Source organism: Falco peregrinus, chromosome 11 (assembly GCF_023634155.1).
Source record: "Falco peregrinus isolate bFalPer1 chromosome 11, bFalPer1.pri, whole genome shotgun sequence".
NCBI classification, from domain to species: Eukaryota; Metazoa; Chordata; class Aves; order Falconiformes; family Falconidae; genus Falco; species Falco peregrinus.
Genome location: NC_073731.1, coordinates 5,028,272 through 5,048,598, shown reverse-complemented (window position 1 = coordinate 5,048,598; position 20,327 = coordinate 5,028,272). Strand labels below are relative to the sequence as shown.

General features: G+C 46.3%; 1 protein-coding gene and 1 long non-coding RNA gene across 3 annotated transcripts in view; one reads left to right on the top strand and one right to left on the bottom strand.

The window, feature by feature from the left end:
* Positions 1 to 20,327, top strand: part of LOC114012509 (uncharacterized) — a 366,234-nt gene that overhangs the window by 322,238 nt on the left and 23,669 nt on the right. Inside the window, exons 8-9 of the long non-coding RNA XR_008749105.1 lie at positions 5,641 to 5,813; positions 13,514 to 13,626. This is a non-coding gene — a long non-coding RNA (uncharacterized LOC114012509). The remainder of the gene's footprint in view (positions 1 to 5,640; positions 5,814 to 13,513; positions 13,627 to 20,327) is intronic.
* Positions 13,621 to 20,327, bottom strand: part of BMP2 (bone morphogenetic protein 2) — an 85,992-nt gene continuing 79,285 nt past the window's right edge. The window contains exon 5 of one of the 2 annotated variants that reach the window (XM_055815911.1): positions 13,621 to 14,372. In XM_055815911.1, the coding sequence (XP_055671886.1) occupies positions 14,318 to 14,372 (55 nt within the window). In that variant the 3' untranslated portion in view covers positions 13,621 to 14,317. The other variant, XM_055815913.1, reaches the window with a different exon arrangement.

Here is a 20,327-nt window from a genome sequence, read left to right as displayed (position 1 = left end):
ATTATGTTCTGGTAATTAAACCAATTAAAGTGCAGTTATGAGCTCATTAAACCCAAGAAATGATATGTCAACCAATTCAGTTTTTATCTAGATAAAATCTTATCAAAGCCAAGTGATTCAGTCCTTAAAACCACGTGTTCTTACATCTGTGTCTCCATTTATGATGCATAGATTAAAATGATACAGAAAATGCCTGTGTAGACATTATGTGACCTGCATGCACGGTTCCTATCATGGAGCAAACTGCTGCTGGATATTTTTACCTCTTTGGCTCCCATGATACATCCGAGTGGGATATTCTGTTACAATCTTAACATTTTAAATATTTAATAATATCACACAATTCTTTTTGGATCTGACATAAGCAATACATAACCCTCTGCTGGGTGTGTAGGTTTTGCACGTTGTTCCTCAGAGGACACCAGAATGACTGAGATGTGCCAAGCTGTCCTGCTGTGCTTGGATCCCGTTTTCCCAGGTGCTGCAGTACCTAACCTGGTCCTTGCAGAGCTGGAGCATCCAGCTCTCCCTCTCGGCTCTTATGGGCTGAGAGATGATCCTGAATTACCTCTTTCCAGGTCACCTAGGACTAGTGCCTGCCTGCCTCTAGCAGAACGTTATACTCTAGAATAAATATACTTGGGGCAGAAATCTTCATCCTGCTCAAGTTCTCCCACGGCTGTTACAGCAGGGACAAGATTTTGGGCAAATCCTCACTGCCATCCCCATCAGTTGCTGGGAGTGTGTTTCCTGGGGCTGAGCAACGGCAGTTCTGAGCTTTGCGCCTCGCGTTAAGGAGAGGCACTTGGTACAGCCACGCCGACGATCAGCAGAGGCTGCAGAAGGCAGAATGCAAATTATGCAGAGAGGCAGGCAGCAGAGGAATGGCTGTGACACAGGATTCGTTCAGCTGGGTTCTGGTTCTCACACCGACAATGTGTCTCACCCAATGTTCTGTGCTTTGTTTTGTGTCTGTGTTGGTCAGATGTATCTCAGGCTCCGAAGGGCAAGGACTGCCTTCACACACTGTCAGCGCAGCATCTGAACAGTCGTCACGCCTGATCTTGGCTACCGTCTCAGTGAAGGGCTCTAACATAAGCCGTAACAATACTAACATTGGCAGCAGCATCGGTACTGTTAATGAAAGACTGGTGATAGTTGCTTTTTAATATGGTTCAGAAAAGCCCTACACTTCAGGTTCAGCTCATCCAGATCAGAGAAGCTGCTTATATTCATGTTGTTGTTCTGGTAGGAGGAGAGTGTTCATGCCCAGAGATGGAGAGCATGAGGAGAAAAGAGAATTCTGGAATGATTTTTCTGCTGTGCCTAGCACGATTATAATCAGAAAAAGGTAGGAGGGAGTGGGGAAAATGTGGATGATGTTATTACCAAAATGAAAGAATTTGAATACAATCATAGCAGTTAGGGAAATGTGTTTTTAAAGACCTTGAGAGAGGTCATAATGAAAGTTTACTTTGTAGATCTAATCATAGTTTACAAGACCATATGCCAGTTCCCAGTGGTGTCCACAGTGAACAGCAGGACACCAGTAACTTTCCAGATGTGGCTTTTCCCCTAAAAGGAGAACAAAACCAGTTGAGAACTGGAGTAACCCAGCACTGGGGGAGCCTCTGAACTCCTCTGCAACTCTTGACTGGGATGCCCTCATGAATAGTTTGGTTGTTGCCTGGTAGCATTGGCAAAAATTCTACGGTACGACTGAGCCCGCAAGAGAAAAGGAGAAACTTTGAGAGGGATCATAGATCCAATTTTATGGGAAGGTCTTCATAAAACAGGGCTGAAGCATACATACCATAACATCTGTCCTAGATACCTGATGGGTATTTGGGGCCACATGGGTAGTGGGGGAGAGGGAGAGGACATTGGTTGCCAACAGGGCATTACTACCTTGTGGAACATGCTAGTGCCGAGAAGATCACGATCTCAACTTCTGCCCTGAACTTCCTGTACCTTCTTCAGATGCTTGCCTGTTTGGCCCCCTTTGGTCAGATCCTTCTGTCATCCACCCTTGGGTCTCGGCACTGCCCCAGTCACCCTGCAGCACAAGCGCGCTCCGGGTCGGGGCGTACCAGCAATGGGAGAGTTTGCAAGGGACTATGTGGAATCACCAGATCTGGTTTTGTTTAGAAGAGTTGTGGTTGCAGATGCCTTTCTTTCGGAGGAGTGGGCCTGGAAAAGATTGTGAAGAAGGTGAAGAAATGATATTTAACAGGAATCTGTAGAATCATGTGATCTCTTCTGGAGGTTGTTCTTGCAGCCTAAAGCCCTTGCTCCAGGTTGCTCTTACCTCTCTCTTGTGCGCTTTGTCCCTTGCTTTGTGATTGGCATTAGCTTGGGGAAAGGAATTGTCACAGTCTGTTGAGGACACGGCGGTTTCTGATGTTACCTGTAACTGATTCATAGCTCGCTTTGGAAGATTAGGGAACGGACTGAGATCCACCAGAAAAAGCCAAGTGTCTGCACAGTCTCTTGCACCACGTGGGCTCTAGCTGAGGGCTAGGCATGGCTTGCACCTCAGTTGCAGTGAGCGTATTGTCGTTTCCACAGAAAAAGCAGAGATCGTGATAGCCAGATCTTTACGTGGGAGGAAGGAGTGGAGTTTCCTAATGAGCTGGAGCTGGAAGGAGGAAATTTTAGTCAGCGACACCGACTATTCATCTCGGAGCAATGACGCATCAGAAGACACCGAGGCCTCGCTTGGCTTAGCCAAACGAGCGCTGCCTGCCCTCGCTGCGAGCACGACAGGAGCTGCTGAGTCAAAGGAGAGAGCGGCTCCAGCCAGGGCTGTGCTGAGGAGTGTGCTGCTGTACACGTTACTAAGGGTTGGTTGAGAGACTTGGAGAAGAAAAGGAAAAAGCCCTCATGGGAGATGGTCTATTTTTAATGAGCCCAAACCTCTTCCACAAATTAAGTGAAATATTTTAAAAGGAAACAATATTACTTCGGTTTTATTTGTTTCAGCTACTTAGTTACAGCTCCACGTGGACACAATTAATGGAGGAAATAGAGTATTTTATAAGCCCAGGACTCTGAGATAGATATTTTGTGACCATGTGAAATTCTTTGCCCTAATCACCACACATTCCCTGGGAGAAGGCTGTATATTGCTGAAGATTATTAGCCTTGGTTCCAAAAGTGTTGTGTCTAGTCATTGAATGGCAAAGGTCAAAAATTGTCATGGTGTTAGTCTGACGAATTTTGCTCCCCATTTTTCATTAAAGTCCCTGCTGTCCATCTTTGGCTCAGGTCTGTTCTAATTCTGTTCAAAGTATTCCCCAGCAACAAAGAGAGAAATGACCTTTCCACTGGAACCAGTTTTATTTCCCAGATCCCTTTCAGACTCCCCCTGTGACTTCATGTAAATCACTTGGACGTTCGGTGCCTCATTTCTCCATTTTTTTAAATAGAAATAATATAATTCCTCTTTCATTTGCCCGTTTACATAATGAATTTTTCAGGACAATGAATCATCTTATTTGGGTGGTATTTAACACCAATCCATCTCATCCTTGCTGGTTAAAGAAGAACAGATCGAGGTAAAACCTGGGGATGAATGTTGTTTAGATGAAAAGTTTCATTTGCACCTTGCCCTGCTTTCTTCATGATGGGAAACAATGAAGAAGTCACCCATAGAAAAAAATAATGTTTTTTCATTCTTCTGGGACTGCCTCAGAGATCAGAGACAGCACCCATAAAATACCAGGTGTGGGCTTTCTGGCAGGACCAAGTGTGATGGCAGGGTGCGATTTCTGGATTTCTGAACGGAGGCAATTGATCGGTTCCTCAAATGATACGGGTCCATATGCCTCATTAACCAGCTATCCGCTTCTCGCAGGCATGCCTAAGTGGTCTCCTTTTTCGTTCTCATATCAGCGCTGCTGAGAAGATTTCCTTGCAACAGGCTATTACGTGGAGGTAAACATCTCCTCGGTGCAGTAATCTGTGCAAATATCCTGACAGCTAAGCACAGCAGTGGAGTAAACAAACAACCCCAGTGCCCCTTCCCCTCCACCACGCCAATAAACGGAGTTTACTGTACACAGCGCTCTTCGGGGCTGTGCAGGGATGGTGTGAATCCATTAGTAGGGCAAGGGTGAGTGACTTCTGACTGCAGCAACCCTTAAAGTTAATCCAGCATTGTAGGGGCAGAATTAAATGTGATGAGCTCAGAAAGTGTGATAAAACCAGATTTAAGTGCACAGCTGGGCAGCAACCTATAAAGGCAGAATTTAAAACCGTAATAAAAACTTTGTAATCTAATTACAACGGTAAAGTTAAAGGTGAGGTATTTGCAGCATGATTCACATGCACCACAGCTAACCTCTGACATCTTGAATATATTACGTGGTTTCTTCACTACAGGAGTAATTTTTGAGTTGCTTTCTCACACTACATGGTTTCCTACTTTTTATTCTCCTGCACTGTCTTCAGTGGTTACAGGGCAGGACAGAACTGTGGATCACCACTTTGCAAAGCATCTACTTTGCTGTGCTTCTTGCTGGAGGTGTCCCAGGCCTGCCGGCTCCTCCCCATGCTCTGGGCGCTCGGCACCCAGGCACGGAGGCAGGGGTTGCAGCAGGTGCACAATGCCTCCAAAAAATTGCAGCTCCTAAGAGAGTCTGAGGAGAAACCACAGCAAGAGCAGGTATGTCTCAAGCTGGTTTTAGCCCGGCTAGTCTTAACACCAGCAGAAGGGAGAAGGCGGCAAAGCAGGTTATAGCTCGGGTGCAGGATATGGTCCCAGGCAGCCAGCTCCCGTTGAAGCCCATGTCATTATGTCGTTGTTGCAATTGGCCCCTAATTAACAGCACCTCAGATACACAGTCATCTCTGATTTCGGTGCTGGCTAGTCCAAAACCCAAAGTGATGGGAAAAACCAGCACCATGAATCCTGCCTGGTTCTCCTTCACCCCTGCCGGTGGGCAGGGCTTGTTTTGCCCAGCAAGTTTCATTCAGAGCGCTCTCGCCAGGATGGACACTGCCAAGTATGACAGTGACCTTAGATGCAAGTCTAACATCTTTCAGCAGGAAGACCGCAGCAGCGTTAAACACTAAAACAGAAGTCTCTTTCCTGGGTTGCATTAAGCGTTGTCCAGCATTCCGGGAGCGCTGCATGTGTGGCAGGTTGTAGTGGTGGGCTTTAAACAAGTTTGCTCCAGCGTAACAGCTGGGCAGTTGCTCTAGGAAAGGCAGCTGGGGTGATCACTCTTTCCTCAGCCAGCCTATGTCAACACGATGATACTGTGTTTCAGAACCTGTCCTCTTTTTTTCCCTTTTTGTGGGCTCGGAGGGGAACAGCAGAGCCATCAAGGGCACCCTGTGCAGGGCTCAGTGATATTGTGTCTCGTGCAATGAGGAGAGTGCGAGTGCCATTAGCTAAAATGGATGATTGATATCAGCAGTGGGTGAGAAAGAGGTGTGGGGTGCGCTTGGAAAGGAGCTACCTAAAGTTTCCAAGGGCGGCGTACATTTGTGATCGGAGACCTATCTCAATATCGTTTAGAAAGACAGAAAGCTGCTTTTTTACTTTAGAGGGGAAAAGATGTCTTGTGTACGTCTTGAGCTGCCATATACACTTATGCTATTCCTGAGTTAACTTCATTCCTTCTCTTCGTGCAGCTATACAACAGCTACGCTAATATAGAACCCTGCACAGGAGACAACAGCTTTTAAAATGCAATCAGGGACTACCAGAAAACACCACAACAAACGCCCAAAACATGGGAAGGAGCCCACCAGCTGCAGGATGCCAGCGTGAGGATCAAAAGAGCAACATCCCAGGTACAAACAAGGTAAGATCCCATTGAGCCCAGGCCAGCAGCCACCCACTACGACCTCCAGTGGGTTTAGAAATCCCATCCCGTGCAGCAGCTCCTACATGCTTGAGCTCACTGTAAGGCAGAGGGAGTAAGGGAGCATTTAACACCCTCAGTCTGCAAGGCACAGACAGGAGGTGGTAAATACCTTGATAAGGAAACTGGAGTGAAAATATCAGCTGTAGGCAATCCAGATTTTATCAGGGCAGCATGCAGGAATGAGTAACTACCTGACATGTAGATGTGCCTGTGTGCAGTGCCAGCAGCTTGCCAGTCCGCACATCTGGCCTCAGGCGTCAAGTTTGCATTTTCAAACCCATGTGATTTCAGGGTGCAGTTGAGGGGGTATTTTTGCATGGGATTCTCTTACGCAATGGTAGCGACCAAAATGAAACTGGAGCTCTGTGTGTGGAAGAATCTGTAGGTTTAACACTGGAGACTTGTTTTTCTGCTGTAAGAAGCCGCCTGGCTGCTCAACGAAGGTTATTGCTCTGCTTCGCAATGACACGCATTTCACAGCATGGAGATCCACGTGTGGCAGGTTAAAAAAATGCCCTGGAATCCAAGGGCTCAGCAAAGTCATAAAGACATGAATATTGTGTATTCCTCAGTGAATGGATGGTGGCTCACGGACCATTGCTACTGCTGTCACTGTGGGACCTAGAGAAGACCTGTGCCTAGTCCCATCATAGTCTGCAATGCGAATCACAAATTTGGTGAGGGTGGTTGGAAACTGAAATGCTGTGAACTGGCACAAGTATATATTGATGTCTGAGAAGATATGAGGATGGTGGGGGAAGAACTCCAGGGAAGTAGTCATGCCACCAAGCCTGTCAGAGGTCAAGGAGCATCTGGATGATGCTCTTAGACATACAGTTTAGTTTTAGGTAGTCCTGGGAGGAGCAGGAAATTGGACTAGATGATCTGCATGGGTCCCTTGCAACTTGAGATATTCTATGATTTTGTGGTCTTACACAGACAGTTTGGAGAATTATTGCTAGGTGTACTTCTCTAGCTCTGGACCCCCAGTATAAGGCTATGAAGCTGTCTGTTTGCTATTCTCTGGCTCGATGTTTGCTATTCTCAGACCTCGAACTCTGGCTGGCTAGGGAAGTCGTTGCCTAGGTTGTCATTCCTAGGTGGGAAATGTCTGTGCAGAGACCCTGTCCCTGCTCTGGTGATGCTCTTCAGGTGTCTGACAGGCTCTTGGAGCTTTCTGTTTGGTTTTTGCATTGATTCTTGACCAGGTTTACAATACAACAGAAGGCACAACCAGCCCTATCCTTGGTGTGAGGAGTAGGAAGAGCTTGGCAGCTTGAAGGCATGTCCTGAAACCTGAATAAGGAGAAAGGAAAGACTGTTACCTTGCTGAAATGATAAGGGGTTGGGACAGCATTCAGAACTATGCCACACCAGGGTCTCTTTCTGGGGGTGGTGCTTAGTGTGGCTAATGACAACCATAAGTAGGAAAAATATGGATGCTATTGGGCAGAGACGCCCAGGAATGGATAAAGAATAAATTGGCTGTGCTGCACACGGAGAGGGCCAAACAGATGTTGGGCCTGATCCAGAGCCCATCGAGTTAACAGAAAGGCTCCCTTTGGTTTCATTGGACTCTGTCTCAGACCCATTACAGCTTCACAGGAAGCAGTGGAGACCAAGAGCAATAACTTGTGGTGACTGGAGTGGTGTGTGTTGCATAGGTGGGGGCTGTGAGGTTTTCATGGTGAAAACAGATGGGTCTTACAGATCCATCCCTTTGGCCTGGGTAACCCTCCTGCCCCACTTCCCCCACCTGATGGTAAGCAGTCTCATGTGGTTTTGGTCCTCTAGCCAATGTTTTGGCATGATTCTGCGCAGAAGTGCCCATCTGCCTTCTGTATTCCCCCTCCTACTCAAGGAGGTTCGGGTGTGATCTCACGGTGGCCCAGGATTTAGAAACCAGTGATTTGAGCCATCCACAGAGAAGGAAGAAATGAGGCCTGCTGAGAGCTGTCGGCTAGGGTGGGATTTTGTTGTGGACCAGCAAGAACAATAATGTAAAGCAGGTGTTTCTGCGATCGTGAGACATTTGTAAAACCAATGTCCAACAAGTCTCCCACTCGCATTCCCATCCACATGATATGGCAAGGTCTAACATGAAGGACCGCAAAGAGAAAACATCTCTCTGTGCTGGCTGGCGTATGACCCGCACTAGGGCCTCCCTCCCCTTCTGCTGTCTGTGCTTTTCTGTTTATTTAGGTGCGTGTCTTTGTTTCTGTTTTTACATTTAGCACAAGTAGAAAGGAAATGGAATTTCATACAGCTTAGAAGACTGGGAGCTCACCATGCTTTGGAGCATGGGCCATTATTTGTCCTCACACCGCAGGTGCAAGTGCTCGCAGGCCAGATTCTCCACTAGTATAAACTGCCCCAGCCTCTGTGAGAGCCCCCTCCTTTTAGCCAGCCCATTTGAGGAGGTTTGTGATATCCAGAGGTGCAGACACAGGCCATACTCAGGCTAAGCCGGTCTCATGTTTAGGAGTGAGACCTTGACGCTGAGCAGCACCTGTTTTCTCCTTGTGATGGTATCAAGACGAACGGATTGACCATTGCACCCGAAGATGCACCAACAAACAGCAGATGCTGTTTAATTCAGGGCTCTGAATTTATTGGAAATATAATTTGGGGAATAGTTTTGTGTAGTCTAATTTAGGCCAGCTTGGGGAGAGGCAAGGGAGGAACTTACAAGGGTAATTTCAAGGCTTTTCTCAGGACTGCCCCTGCCCAAACACGGAGAGCTTTGTTCTCTCTCTTTCTGTTAATGAGGGAAATCCTCACAGTGGAGTGGGATTGACTTTAGTATTGCTGAAAGAGAAAACTTTGTCTTTCTCCTGCGAGAAACTCTGCTCTGAAAGAGGCTAACGGTTCACAAAGCTAGTGTAAACTAGCAGATTTTGCTCAGCATCAGGACCACTGTACTGATTTATTTCACCTGAAGACCTATTCCAGTTTCCCGTGACATCACATCAAGCTCCTCACAATCCACCTCTGGATTTCCAGTCATCCATCAGCAAAGGAGTCACTCTTCAATCTTTCGTAAAAAGCTGTCAATCTCACTCCTTTTTTCCAGCTGTATTCATACCCACTTGCTTCCCCTTTGCAGGTATTCCCTTATCCACGCTGGAATTAACGTGTACACACTACAACAGTGCCCATCATGGCTCAGGCTGAGCTTGAGTTTAGGTACTTCACAGGTTTAAGTCATGACCCTACAACACTCAATCTCCAAAAGATGATCTCTTGCTTTTATTGACAGTAATGCACTTATAGTCCAGTTTAAAAGAAGCTGATCCTGAAAGAAGCTGTTGAACTTTTTGTGTGAGGTAAGAGTCAGTTCATGGCTGGATGCATTGCCTGGCAGGAAGGTTGTGTGGCAGCTTGGCAATCGTACCGTGACGCAGCTGAAGGAGAACACCTGAACCCTGTCTTCTATTTACATTTGGGTGGTGGATGGGTGGCATCATTACTCCAGTTTTTGGCTCGTATCTGTCCACTTGGATGTGAATGTAAACTGCTGCAATTATATCTTAATTGTGTCCCGCTATTGGAAATGATTAGTCTGTTCGTTTTCCATAAATACTGGCTGGCCAGCTTTGCCTGGCAGTGGCTGGGAATTGTCATGGCAGATATGAAAGCTCAGAGTGGGGAATCGTAACTTCACGTGACTTACGGTGTTTCTCAGGTGGCAAACTCTATGCTATTGGATTTCGTCCTGAACAGGGTGCCGGAGGAGAAATGTCAGCTTTAAGACTGGGTTCAGGCGGTGATAGAGAAAGCACAGGTCTTTCAAAGCATAGGCAGTCTCACATTGCTGTTTCAGTCAGGAAGTGAGTTTCTTATTAAAATAAGCTCCTTTCTATGGGGGAACTTTTAAATTTCAGGTGAAAGTTCAAAAATATCCAGGCTTTCTAATTCACTAGCACTTCCCACTCCTACCTCTCCACCATGGCAGCCTTTGCCCTTCCGTACTGACCAGTTCCGGCAGGCAGAACAGAATGTAAAAAGTAGCAGCGTATTAACTTCAGGGCTATGTATTCTACAAGTGAGCTCTAATTCCAAATGGCACTGATGCCAACCTTTTTTTTTTCCCCAGGACTCAGGCATACAACACACTTTCCTCTACTGGAGCTCATCATTCCATAACTCTAGAAATTGCAATATAAACCTTGGCTACTATGCACGCTTCAACTTGAAAACACAGCAGCAATCTGGGATTTTAATTCCAGCAAATCTGAAAGTGGATTAGAAATAGGATCCAGCTGCATCTCTAATAGTCAAAAGAAAAATTAGCAGAACATTGGAGCTGAAATGAACTCTGTCTTTCTTTTAGCTTTTTTCCTCCCTCTTGCTTTAGAAGAGGAATTACATAGACCTAAAATGCCATAATTAAACTGTCATTTGTTCCTTACCTTGGTAGAAGCTTTGCCCAGCTGAACACATCTCAGTTTCCATCCTAAGCATTTACCTACAGCACAGGGTTGGGAGAGGGGGGCGGTTTATTACTTGTTTTAAGAAATTAGAAATCAGAGGCATGCACAGTCTGTCTGTTATAGTCTTCAGCGAGTGTGTTGCCAGGCTCTACAGGTTATACATCATTAGCGCACAGAGTGTCCAGGAGAGCCCAAAGCTTGTGCAGGTGTGTTGGCAAAGCTCGCACCACTTCCCTCCCTCCTCCCTCTCCACTGCACTTCCAGCAAGCCGATACTTGAAACTCAATGTGGCAAAATCACAGAGAGCTCTCCTAAAGTTTGTTAGCTCGAAGCTCACCCAGCAGACGTGACTATGAGATGGTGTGTGGAACCTGGAAGGGACTCACTGGAAAAACAAAACCATTGAGTCAAAAGCTTAGTGTGTTTTTCCATGATTGTATGAAAAAAAAAAAAAAAAAAAGTACATGTGTGGTTTTTTTAAGCACTTTCAGATATTAGAAATTTAGTGAACACAGAGGCAGCTTTTTTTTTTTTTCTTTTCCCCTGCCCTTGAACTTTCGGAATGACTGTAGGGAATATATTCCAGCCTGTTTTCAATGACCCATTCATCTGGTGGTTTTATTGCAGCTTTTCCCAAAGGGAGGGAGCTTCATCGGATCTCTGCCCCTGGCATTAGCTGCCATTATTTGTGCATCCCACTCAGATAATCGATAAAGTGGGTGGCATCTGAAAATAATTATACACACAGCTCTTCCCCAGCTTCCAAGATGGAGACAGAAGCTGGGAAAGGAGCCTTTGCATATTCAGCACTTGTTAAAGGAATGAAATACAGTTCTGCGTGTTATTGTTGTATCCTGAAACCTGGGCATTCAGCAGCACTTTCTTTTGACGTTGCGTAGCACTCTGGCCACACAGTACCTGATCACAAAGCTAATCATCTTTCCCATCTTTCCTGGATTTGCTAGAAAAGTTGTCCTGTCTGCTTGTACAGCGCGCCAAAGGGCAGGAACTGTCAGACGGGTTGCAAATATAATGGTGGTGTCTGTGGCCTCCCTTAGGGAGGAAGGATCTAGCTGAGTTCAGTACCCTCTTTTTTTCAGCAGACACCACCACAGTTGCATTTTTACAGCCAGATGTCCTGGCCCCAAGCTAGCATGTGGTGACAAGTGGGTGGCCTGTGCAAGGCATGGTATCTCTCTGTAGCATGGGATGAGTTTTTCCAGCCAAAATGATGTTCGAATACCCAGCTTAAGCAGCGAAGCTCTGTCTTTATACTGCTCGTGGCAAAGTCACCTTTAGATGTCCGTACGGCTGTCATTGCCTACTGAAGAACCTGATTCAGGTTCTCCATCACCTGACGGAGTCCTACCAGTCAGGAAAGTATGTGAATCATCTCATATTAGAAGATATTTAATGACTGTTTTAGGAGGCTCACTTCTTTAGTCTTCTTTTTTTGCAGTGGCTGAGATCAACCACTGGCATGAACCTGAGCGTTCCCGCTGCAGCCTACCTAAACAGCGGCGGCACCAGGCACCAGCGCAGGGCCTCTGAACTGAGCAGGTGGTACAAAAAGGAGGGGCACAGATTTTGCCACGGCAAGTTGCAATTTTAGAGTAAGGCTTTGTCCTTGTACCCCTGCGGCTCTGGAGAAGCTGTGTGCAGCACTGTCACAGTGGGAACTAGATCCTGGCTATGACCCTACACGGGTTTTAATGGTCTGCCCTAGGAGTCTGCTCATGCGCTCCACTGAAGACAAGAGAGGTGAGGATGGAGCAGCGGTCTGACCCAGCGTGGCCATTCCCACAGATTTCGATATACCCCTCTCCCAAACTGCAGTGCTGGGAGGAATGCCATGGCTGTACGGCGGGGAAAAACCTGTGATGTCTGCAAGAGCTAGCAGCTGGGGGCATCCGGCAGCTGCCTCCCCAGGAATGAGCTAAGGACATCAAGCAACTCACTGCTCCCAGCTGCTGGGTGCCAGCAGGGCTATTTCACATATCCGGACAGCAATTACAGGGGAGCAATTATTTTTGGCCGCTACTACAGGGCCTCTGCTATCTCCTAATCTAGGCAGCAAGCAGAAGTGTTTGTTCATGGCCTGCTCCATTGTCCATCCCCAGCTTTTCTCCGTGGTAGTACATTGTTTGTGATGCTGTTTAAATCCTCCTGCCAGCCCCAACAATGCCTCGCGCAACCCCAGCGTGTTCAGGAGCTTCCAGGCTGCAGAAAAACCGATCCTGCTCAGCCCAGCTCTGTTTGTTGCGAAGTGTTTGCTTAGTGATTAACTCATGCACGGACATACACAGCCACAAATCTCTAGGTTGTCTCACAGCCTTTTCATTCAATTAAGTCTGTTGACTTAGTCTCATTTTGAGCAGTAACTGGATTTAGATAAGGCAGTGGAAACCAAAACATCAATTGTGTGATTTCTGGCCCAGCCGGTATGTTGATCTGAAGGGAATGTTTGTGCGGGCGATAACCGAGGTAGTCCAGTGATTAGGGCAAAGACTTCTATAAAGTAAAAACGCTCTGCATTAAGTACAAGTACTGGCCAGAGGAAGCAAAGGGAGCTGCTGCCTCCGCAATTCCCTCTTTGCCTCACTTGGTGTGCCGTGCTGTGAACGGCAGCCAGTGATGGAGAGGTGATGGTCTGTCTGAAGGAGCAATCATCGTTGGGGCAGGGCTGGGATCTCCCACTGTTGCTAGAGCCGCACTGATGTAACCGTAACCGCTCCTCTGAAGCCCGCAAAGCTCTACAGGGATGGAGTCATTTGGGATTTAGCCAGTTACATTTTGTCAGCAATAGACCAAAGTTATTCTGGGATGATTTCTCCCCACAAGCTGTAGGGCATGAATCTACACTCAGTTCCCTAGGGGTTTGATTTGCCCAACATGAACCAGCCCTCGTTGCACACATCCCTGGGAAGAGGAGATGCAGCTGGCGCACCCTTGGCATCTCTGCTCCTTAGAATATAGGTGGCCTAGATGGAAAAATTCTCTATAGTACAATAGCTGATGTCTGCCTATACAGGCAAGATGAAAGAAAGCTCTTCTATTTCCAAGCATACCTGTTTGTGATGCACTCCTGTGTCTTTTACTGATTACACACTATAGTCAGAAAACATATTTGGAAATACATGTTGTTACATATTTTTTCAAAAGTGCATTTCAATGCATGAAATTTTTGGTCCCATTCTTTCCCAGAGAACTGTTAAGCTAATGGGGAGCATAGGGCGTTCCTGACATGCTCCAAGTCTTCAGCAAGAAGCATGGAAGAAGAGTGCAGAAAAAGACCGTGAGAAGACACATGAGATAAGGTACACCCTTGGAAGGCAGCGTATGTACTACTGACTTTCTCTTTTTTTCTCATAGTAGTGAGGGTTTCTTCCTCAAATTATCCGTTGTTTCCTTCTGACATAAATCTGTGATAAAGGAGATTGTTCTAGCTTGTTCCAGTTTGAGAGGTCCTGATGGACATTGAAAGGAGACAAATAAATTGTTGGTGGTTCTCAAACAATGGGCTGCATGCAGCCTCAGCACGGGAGGAAGAGGGGAATGTGTTCTTTCAAAGGACTTTTCTTCCCAGTTCCTCCCCCCCTGTTTGTTTCCCCTTTGGGCCATGCAGCACTGTCTGTAGAGGTGACACTGGAAGCAATGTAAAACCCGTGTTTATTGTGAACAGTGTTGTGCCCACATGCCTCCCGTGGAGTGGCGATGGGGAGGAGGTGCTAAGCACCTCCAAACATTGAGCCAATACTTCACATCATCACTCCTGGTTTGGAACTGGAATCACACCAGCCAGCCTAAGTAGTAACACGCTGCTATGGGCACTTACAGTCCCGCTTCTTAAATGACCTACTTATATGAAGCACACTGGCACAGGGGGAGCGCATGTTTTAGTGTGCTCAGACTCAGTATTTCCGTCAGTGACTTGGATGGTGGAGTGCTTTCAGCTTTCTTGTACCAGGACGTTGCAGAAGTGGTGCAAGTACAGCATGCACTGGAGACTCACCCCCTTGCTCGCCACGCAGACACCCTCAGCCCATGGCTGTCACAGTTGCTGCTGTTGGAAGCAGAGCAAGCATGTTAAAATCTGCTTCCTTTGGGCTGCCGAAGGCAGTAGCTACTGTGCTCCTGCCACCCCACGATGCAGCTGAGCACGCAGCAGCAGAGCTGTGCCCAGCACGGGGCTCTGCCCCGGCACGGCGGGTTAGCGCAACAGCATGCAGCTCCTGGGACCAGAGCAAGTGGCTGCGCGCGTGTGTACGCACACACACACAAACACTTAATTGTTGGCAACTTAACATATATTAAACATCTTCTGGTAGCGATGAAAGATGGCATCCTCCCAGAGTTTTGCATACCTGTGAGCTAATCGGCCCTTTGTGTGAAAGCGTAGGTGGGGACTCTTCTAACAATACGAAGTTGATTAGCTCATCATCTTGGCTTTAGGGGCATACTGATGTGCCCATCCTGCTTTCAGAGCTATGAATAATCCGGCTTCGCTGCTGTCCTCTTATTAAAAAAAAAAAAGGAGAGAGTGTAGTTTCAGGGCTTGGTACTCAAGCCTGTTTCTCAGTACAGGTGATGAGTAGGTATTTGCCGGTTATTCACTGGTATCACTCTTGGCTTCAGGTCTCCTTCGGACAGCTGTCAGCTTCAGGAATTATACCTGCCTGACAGAAATAATTGCTGTTTTTCAACTATTGATTGAAATAACGTCCTTGAAGATTAGGCACACGTGATCCACTGTCAAAGCAAGAGGGCCATCAACAGAAGTCTGTGCTGGTCACAGTTCATTTAAATCTCTGTGAACTGTTTGGATGGTGGAGCAGACAGGGCTCTTCTGGTAGGTTAGAACAAGAAAACAGGCTGGGAGACTCCCATTTTGGGAGAGGAGGAGGACTGATTTAAAATGTTTTGAATAAACTTTAGAAATAGACTTAGATGAAAAAGAAAATGCATAATTAAAATACACATAAGAAACCAGGTCATGGTCCTGACGATATGCTAGGGGAGCTGGTAGAGGACAAGCTCAAATCGAAGTCTACCAGGTTATGGTGTGCCCAGAAAGATCCCTGTTATTAGAAGTATTAAGAGCACCCTTTGTGTGGAATTCATTCTGCTGCTGGAGAGGCCCAGACCACCAATCTGCACTCTATACTTCAAATAAAGATGTAAATACAGGAGGAAGTCTGGAGGAGAGCACCAGGACTGATAAGAGGTTTCAAAAAACATGACCTGTGTGGAATTTTATTTTAATTGGATTTGTTTAGTCTAGAAAAGACTGAGAACAGCTATGAGAGAATTCACATGTGAAGACAGTAGCTAAAAGGGGTATGGTAAAAGGGTACAGTGACCACTGGGTCTACTTGCATGGGAAAGGACAAGATCTAGTTGGCTTTATTTGCAGCAAAACAGAGGAGGTGAGAGTTTAGGAGAACTCTTTCCGTAAAGAGAGGGAAATGCTGGAACTGAGGGTGCAGAGAGGCTTTAGGATCTCTAGCTCTGGGAGCTTCCAAGAGTTTAAACTAATGTAGAACAGGAGTGGCGTAGGCACAGGAAGATGCAGGAGGGTCTCTGCATATCTATGTGTGCTTGCTTAAATCCATTCTTCGGGGTTTATTGCTTTGGTGGCAGTAGCAAAAGGCATCTTGGACTCAAGTTTGGTTGCTAAAATGGAAAAAATGCTGATAGGTGGGTACATTTGCACAGAGAATGTTGATAAGACAGGAAAAATGATATTGTCAGAAACAAGCCAGAAGTTTTAGATGTTATGCTTCAGAAAAGTATATTTATGGAAAATGGGTCCCTTGGCAAAGCAGTCTTTCATTAAACAGGAGATTTAGATGGAAAAATGTGCAATGAGCTCTGTAGATTAGCAGCCCAGCAAAATCCCAAGACCTCCGAGGTGTAATTACTGATCCTGGAAATGGTTGCTTTTCACCATTCGGGATTAAGCAGAGATAACACAACATCTCTGTATGCAACGGAAAGATGGGTAAAGAGATTGTCAGGGGAACCTGAGAGCAGCTTCACCTGCAAAAAAAGGCAATACAAGAATAAGTTATTCAGAAAGACTCTGCAATAACTTGCCAAATTAAGAGGGAAATGGTATCTCTCGCAAAGTCAAGGAAGGACTGCGGTTAAGGGATGAGAGTCAGAAACCCAGCATTCAAAAACTGCTAGTTCTCACAAAGCCTGCACTTATATGTATTCAATCCAGGAAACTGGTTAGTGGGATGTGAAACTACCATATGTTTTTGCAGATGCTACAAGTATGCGTGCTGTCCTTATGTATATATGCTTTATCCCCACTTTCGAAAATGGGTCAAAGCCTTCCAGTGCTCCAGGAGGAAAACTCTTGAGAATTTACAGATCTAAGATGCTGTGATTAATGTTTCTGGACAGCAATTTCACTTTCCCCTATTGAGCCTTGGAAAAACAGAGGAGAGTGCAACAGGAGATCCACACCAAAGATCAAGGCAGACACATCTGCCTGGCTGTCAGATTTCACGCCAACAAATTGGAAGAAAATTAAAAAACCAAAGCCAGATCTGGTCTTTGCTCTGGGAGTGCAAAGTCTGAAAGGCTCCTACACACATAGTTGTGCTTGGCATAAAACCACCAGGGAAACTCCTGTGTTTCTCTGTTTTTGCCATCCCTTTAAAAGAAACATGTCAATTAAATATGAAGGAATGAGATCTTCCTGTTAAAACTGTTGTTAGTTTGTGTCACTTCAGTTAAGAGGAGGTTGCAGTGTGCAACCTCTGCCCACCACCGCTCAACGGCTGTCCTTCCAAACGCTTCAGGTTGCAGGCTGGCATCTTAAATCAACAGTCCTGCGAGTGTGGGAGACGGGACCATAAATGCTCAAAAGCAGGGCTTCTTTCCTCCAAAGCCCCGGGGAGATCTGCACCCTGAGACTCCATCCTTCTGTCAGGCGTGGAGGATGAGCTACCCTCATCATCATGTTGCTCTTAACTTTAATTTCCAGCACAAATAGCCCCAAACCACTCCGGAGTGGGGGCAATGTGACACTGCCAGATGATTACACATTGCCTCTTAATACAAAGCCAGTTGTGTTTGTGCTCCATTACTCAGTTCCAAATTACAAGCCTTATCTCACAGGAAGCTTGAGATGCCTCTATAGTTTCAGAAACCTCATGGTAAAAGGGTCAGTTTTTAAATACAGTGTTTTCCAGAAAGACTATCTTAAAAACATAGTGCTTTTCAAATCCTCTGCGTCCTTTAATGCTACTTTCAGGTTGGTTTTTTTTCAAATTAAACATTAGGCTCAGCAACACGCATGAGATGTTAGATTAAAGGGACACGGCTTGGGTTTTCCGTGTCCATCCAGAAATAGCTATTCCCTGGGTGGGCCAGGTGAAGTCGAGCAAGGTTATTGTCGCACAACTTCCCCAGCTTTCTGGGTAGAGGAGAGAGAGATTTGACTGGCTGCTTGCAGAAAAATCTGGCCAAAAGCATTGGGCCACATCCTTTGTGGAGGTAAATCAACATCGTCTGAGTGGCATTTCTGGAACCGTGACTATTTTCATCAGGATCAGGCCTTTTACATATGGTGAGGAAGTGGTAAAGATCACAAAGGGAGGGAAAGATATACATACATGGCAATAATTGCAAAAAGCTATGGGGTTTTCCTATGTAGGTGGTGTCATTTTCTCTAAAGAATTCAAGCGTGGCTTTCCCAGCACTCTTTCCCTTTAAGGAGACATGCTGAGCAGTGCCTCCCGATAAGACAACAAGCCCAGATGCCCAGAGGAAGAACCCTGTTGTTGTGAAGACACAGGCCCGAAAGGCAGAGTGTCTGGATTTTATTTGCAGCTCTGCCACAAACTTCCTGGATGATCATAGCCAAGTTAACCAGGTCCAATTTTTTCAAGCAGCATCTGTGCCCGTTCTGCATATGCATGAAGCGTACATTCGCCGTTCGGGGCTTTGCACAAAAGTCCAAGAAATGCAAAGCTGCAAAGAAACACTGCTGCCTACGCACTGCCCTGTTTTCCCCAGGCAAAGGGTGATGATCTGGTGAAGCCACTGGATCCCTGCCAGCAGGGATTCGGATCCAGACACAGGCAAGTGCATCGATCAAAGCCCACCTTGCCCGATGGCCCATCACTGGCAGACAGCAGAAGTAGGTGCCTAGGAAGGAAAGCAAAATCAGGGGGAGCAGAGCTGGACTTCCAGAGCTAGGAGTGGTTTGTATAAACTTAGCAACCCTCAAAGGATTTCCAAACCTGGGAGCATGAGTAGTCCAGGACAAGCTGTCAGGGCACCCTGGGATTGTCAGCTTCTTTGGAGCGGGACTCACTTCTTTAGCTCTATGTCAGACTGACTGGGTCACACGGGGCTTTTGTAGCCTTTCCATCTCTGTGTCAGCTCCCTGCCTCTCACAAGGAAGTGATGCCGCCTGCCAGGGAGTTGAGGCTAAATGCACTGATGTTTCCTCATGCTTGGAAGGGAAGAGAAGTTTGGAGACAATTATTGTTGTGATGTATAGGAGCTTTGCCAGTACAGTGCCCTGTAATAACAGCTACTCTTCCTTCAGATCATTAAGTTACCAATTTCTTAGTACTCTTGCTCATGACAAGTAGATCTTGAGTTTGAAGAGATGCCTGCCTTCTTTTTCCTTTTCCCTGACTTACAAAATATATTTTGGAGATTTTCTTTCTTTATGGCAGTGTATCCAGATATCCCTGTTCAAATTGTCATCTTCCAGATCTTGCCTCAAAGGAGCCGTAAGGCTCTAAGGAGATAACCAACACATTTGTGCCCTATCTCCATGGCTCAGTGAGAAATGAAGCATGAGGAAATGCTCTCAGGGGCCCTACAGATGATGAAACTGATTTAGAATAAAGAAAGGTCCATCTGCTTTCAGAGACAGTCTCACATCTGCTTTTTCCATGCCCCATGAGCAAGCTACACCCTGGAAGCCGCAGAGCTGAGTTAGAGTGGTGGTGGGTTGACCTTTCACCCCAACTTGTTGGTGGGGTTCGTACATCTGGGCTCAGGAGGGTATTAACGTGGCTACACAGCTTCCATCTGGAGATGGCTTTTGTCCAGTTGGCTGAGAAGGGGGCTGGATTGACAGGCAGCTGCTTGCATTGGCCAGTGCAGACATGCCCAGATTCTCCTAAGGTGCTACCGGAGGGTACGCAGATATTACAGTGATGAGGGCAGTCTGAGAACCTGTTTAGACCAGAATACGGGTTTCAGTGGCAGTTTTCTGGCTGATTAGTTGGGTGACTTTGTGCAAGTCTCAACTTGCTGTTGCCCTATCCAATAAATGGGAATAGCAGCATTTGTCTCCCTTTGTAAAACACTTTGAGGTCTACGGATAATCCTCCTCCTTTTTCCCACCCCTGATTATGGGACCAAGTGGAATCTTACGACACATTGAGTTTCTGTGGTCTAGTGTTTGCCAAGTATTTGAAAATGACTCTTTGGCTTGAGTTTGCAATGTCTGTGACTGCCACGTGATTTTTAATGGAAGCTCCTAGTTGAAATCAGGTCACTATACAACTGAAAATGCATGAGATTAGGAAAGAAACTGAAGTAGTCATCAGGAGTATGCAGCCCCATGATGACCTAAGTGTCCTGCCTCGGGCACCCTGCAAGCAGTAACCACACACATCAATAATCTTGTCAATAACCTACAACATTTTGTGGTTCAAGGTCTGCAAACATTTAAGAGTGGAAAACTCTACACAAGAGAAGATTCTTGATTCTTGACCACCCCACTGCTCTCTCCATCACCCAACAAGCTGTGCATGCAGGAGACAGAGCTAGAGAAATGCATCTCTGTCGGGCATTCGGAGATGGCCTCACAACATAATGTTCAACATTTTGAATTCAAGGACCTTGTGCTGCTGTGGTCAACTGATATTTTAGGACACAGTTTCTTCTTTCCCTGGATTTTCCTTGGCCAGGGATGTTTTATCCCATGCTGGATATAAGTCCATTCTTAGATCTCATCCCTAACAGGTAGCAAAGAGGT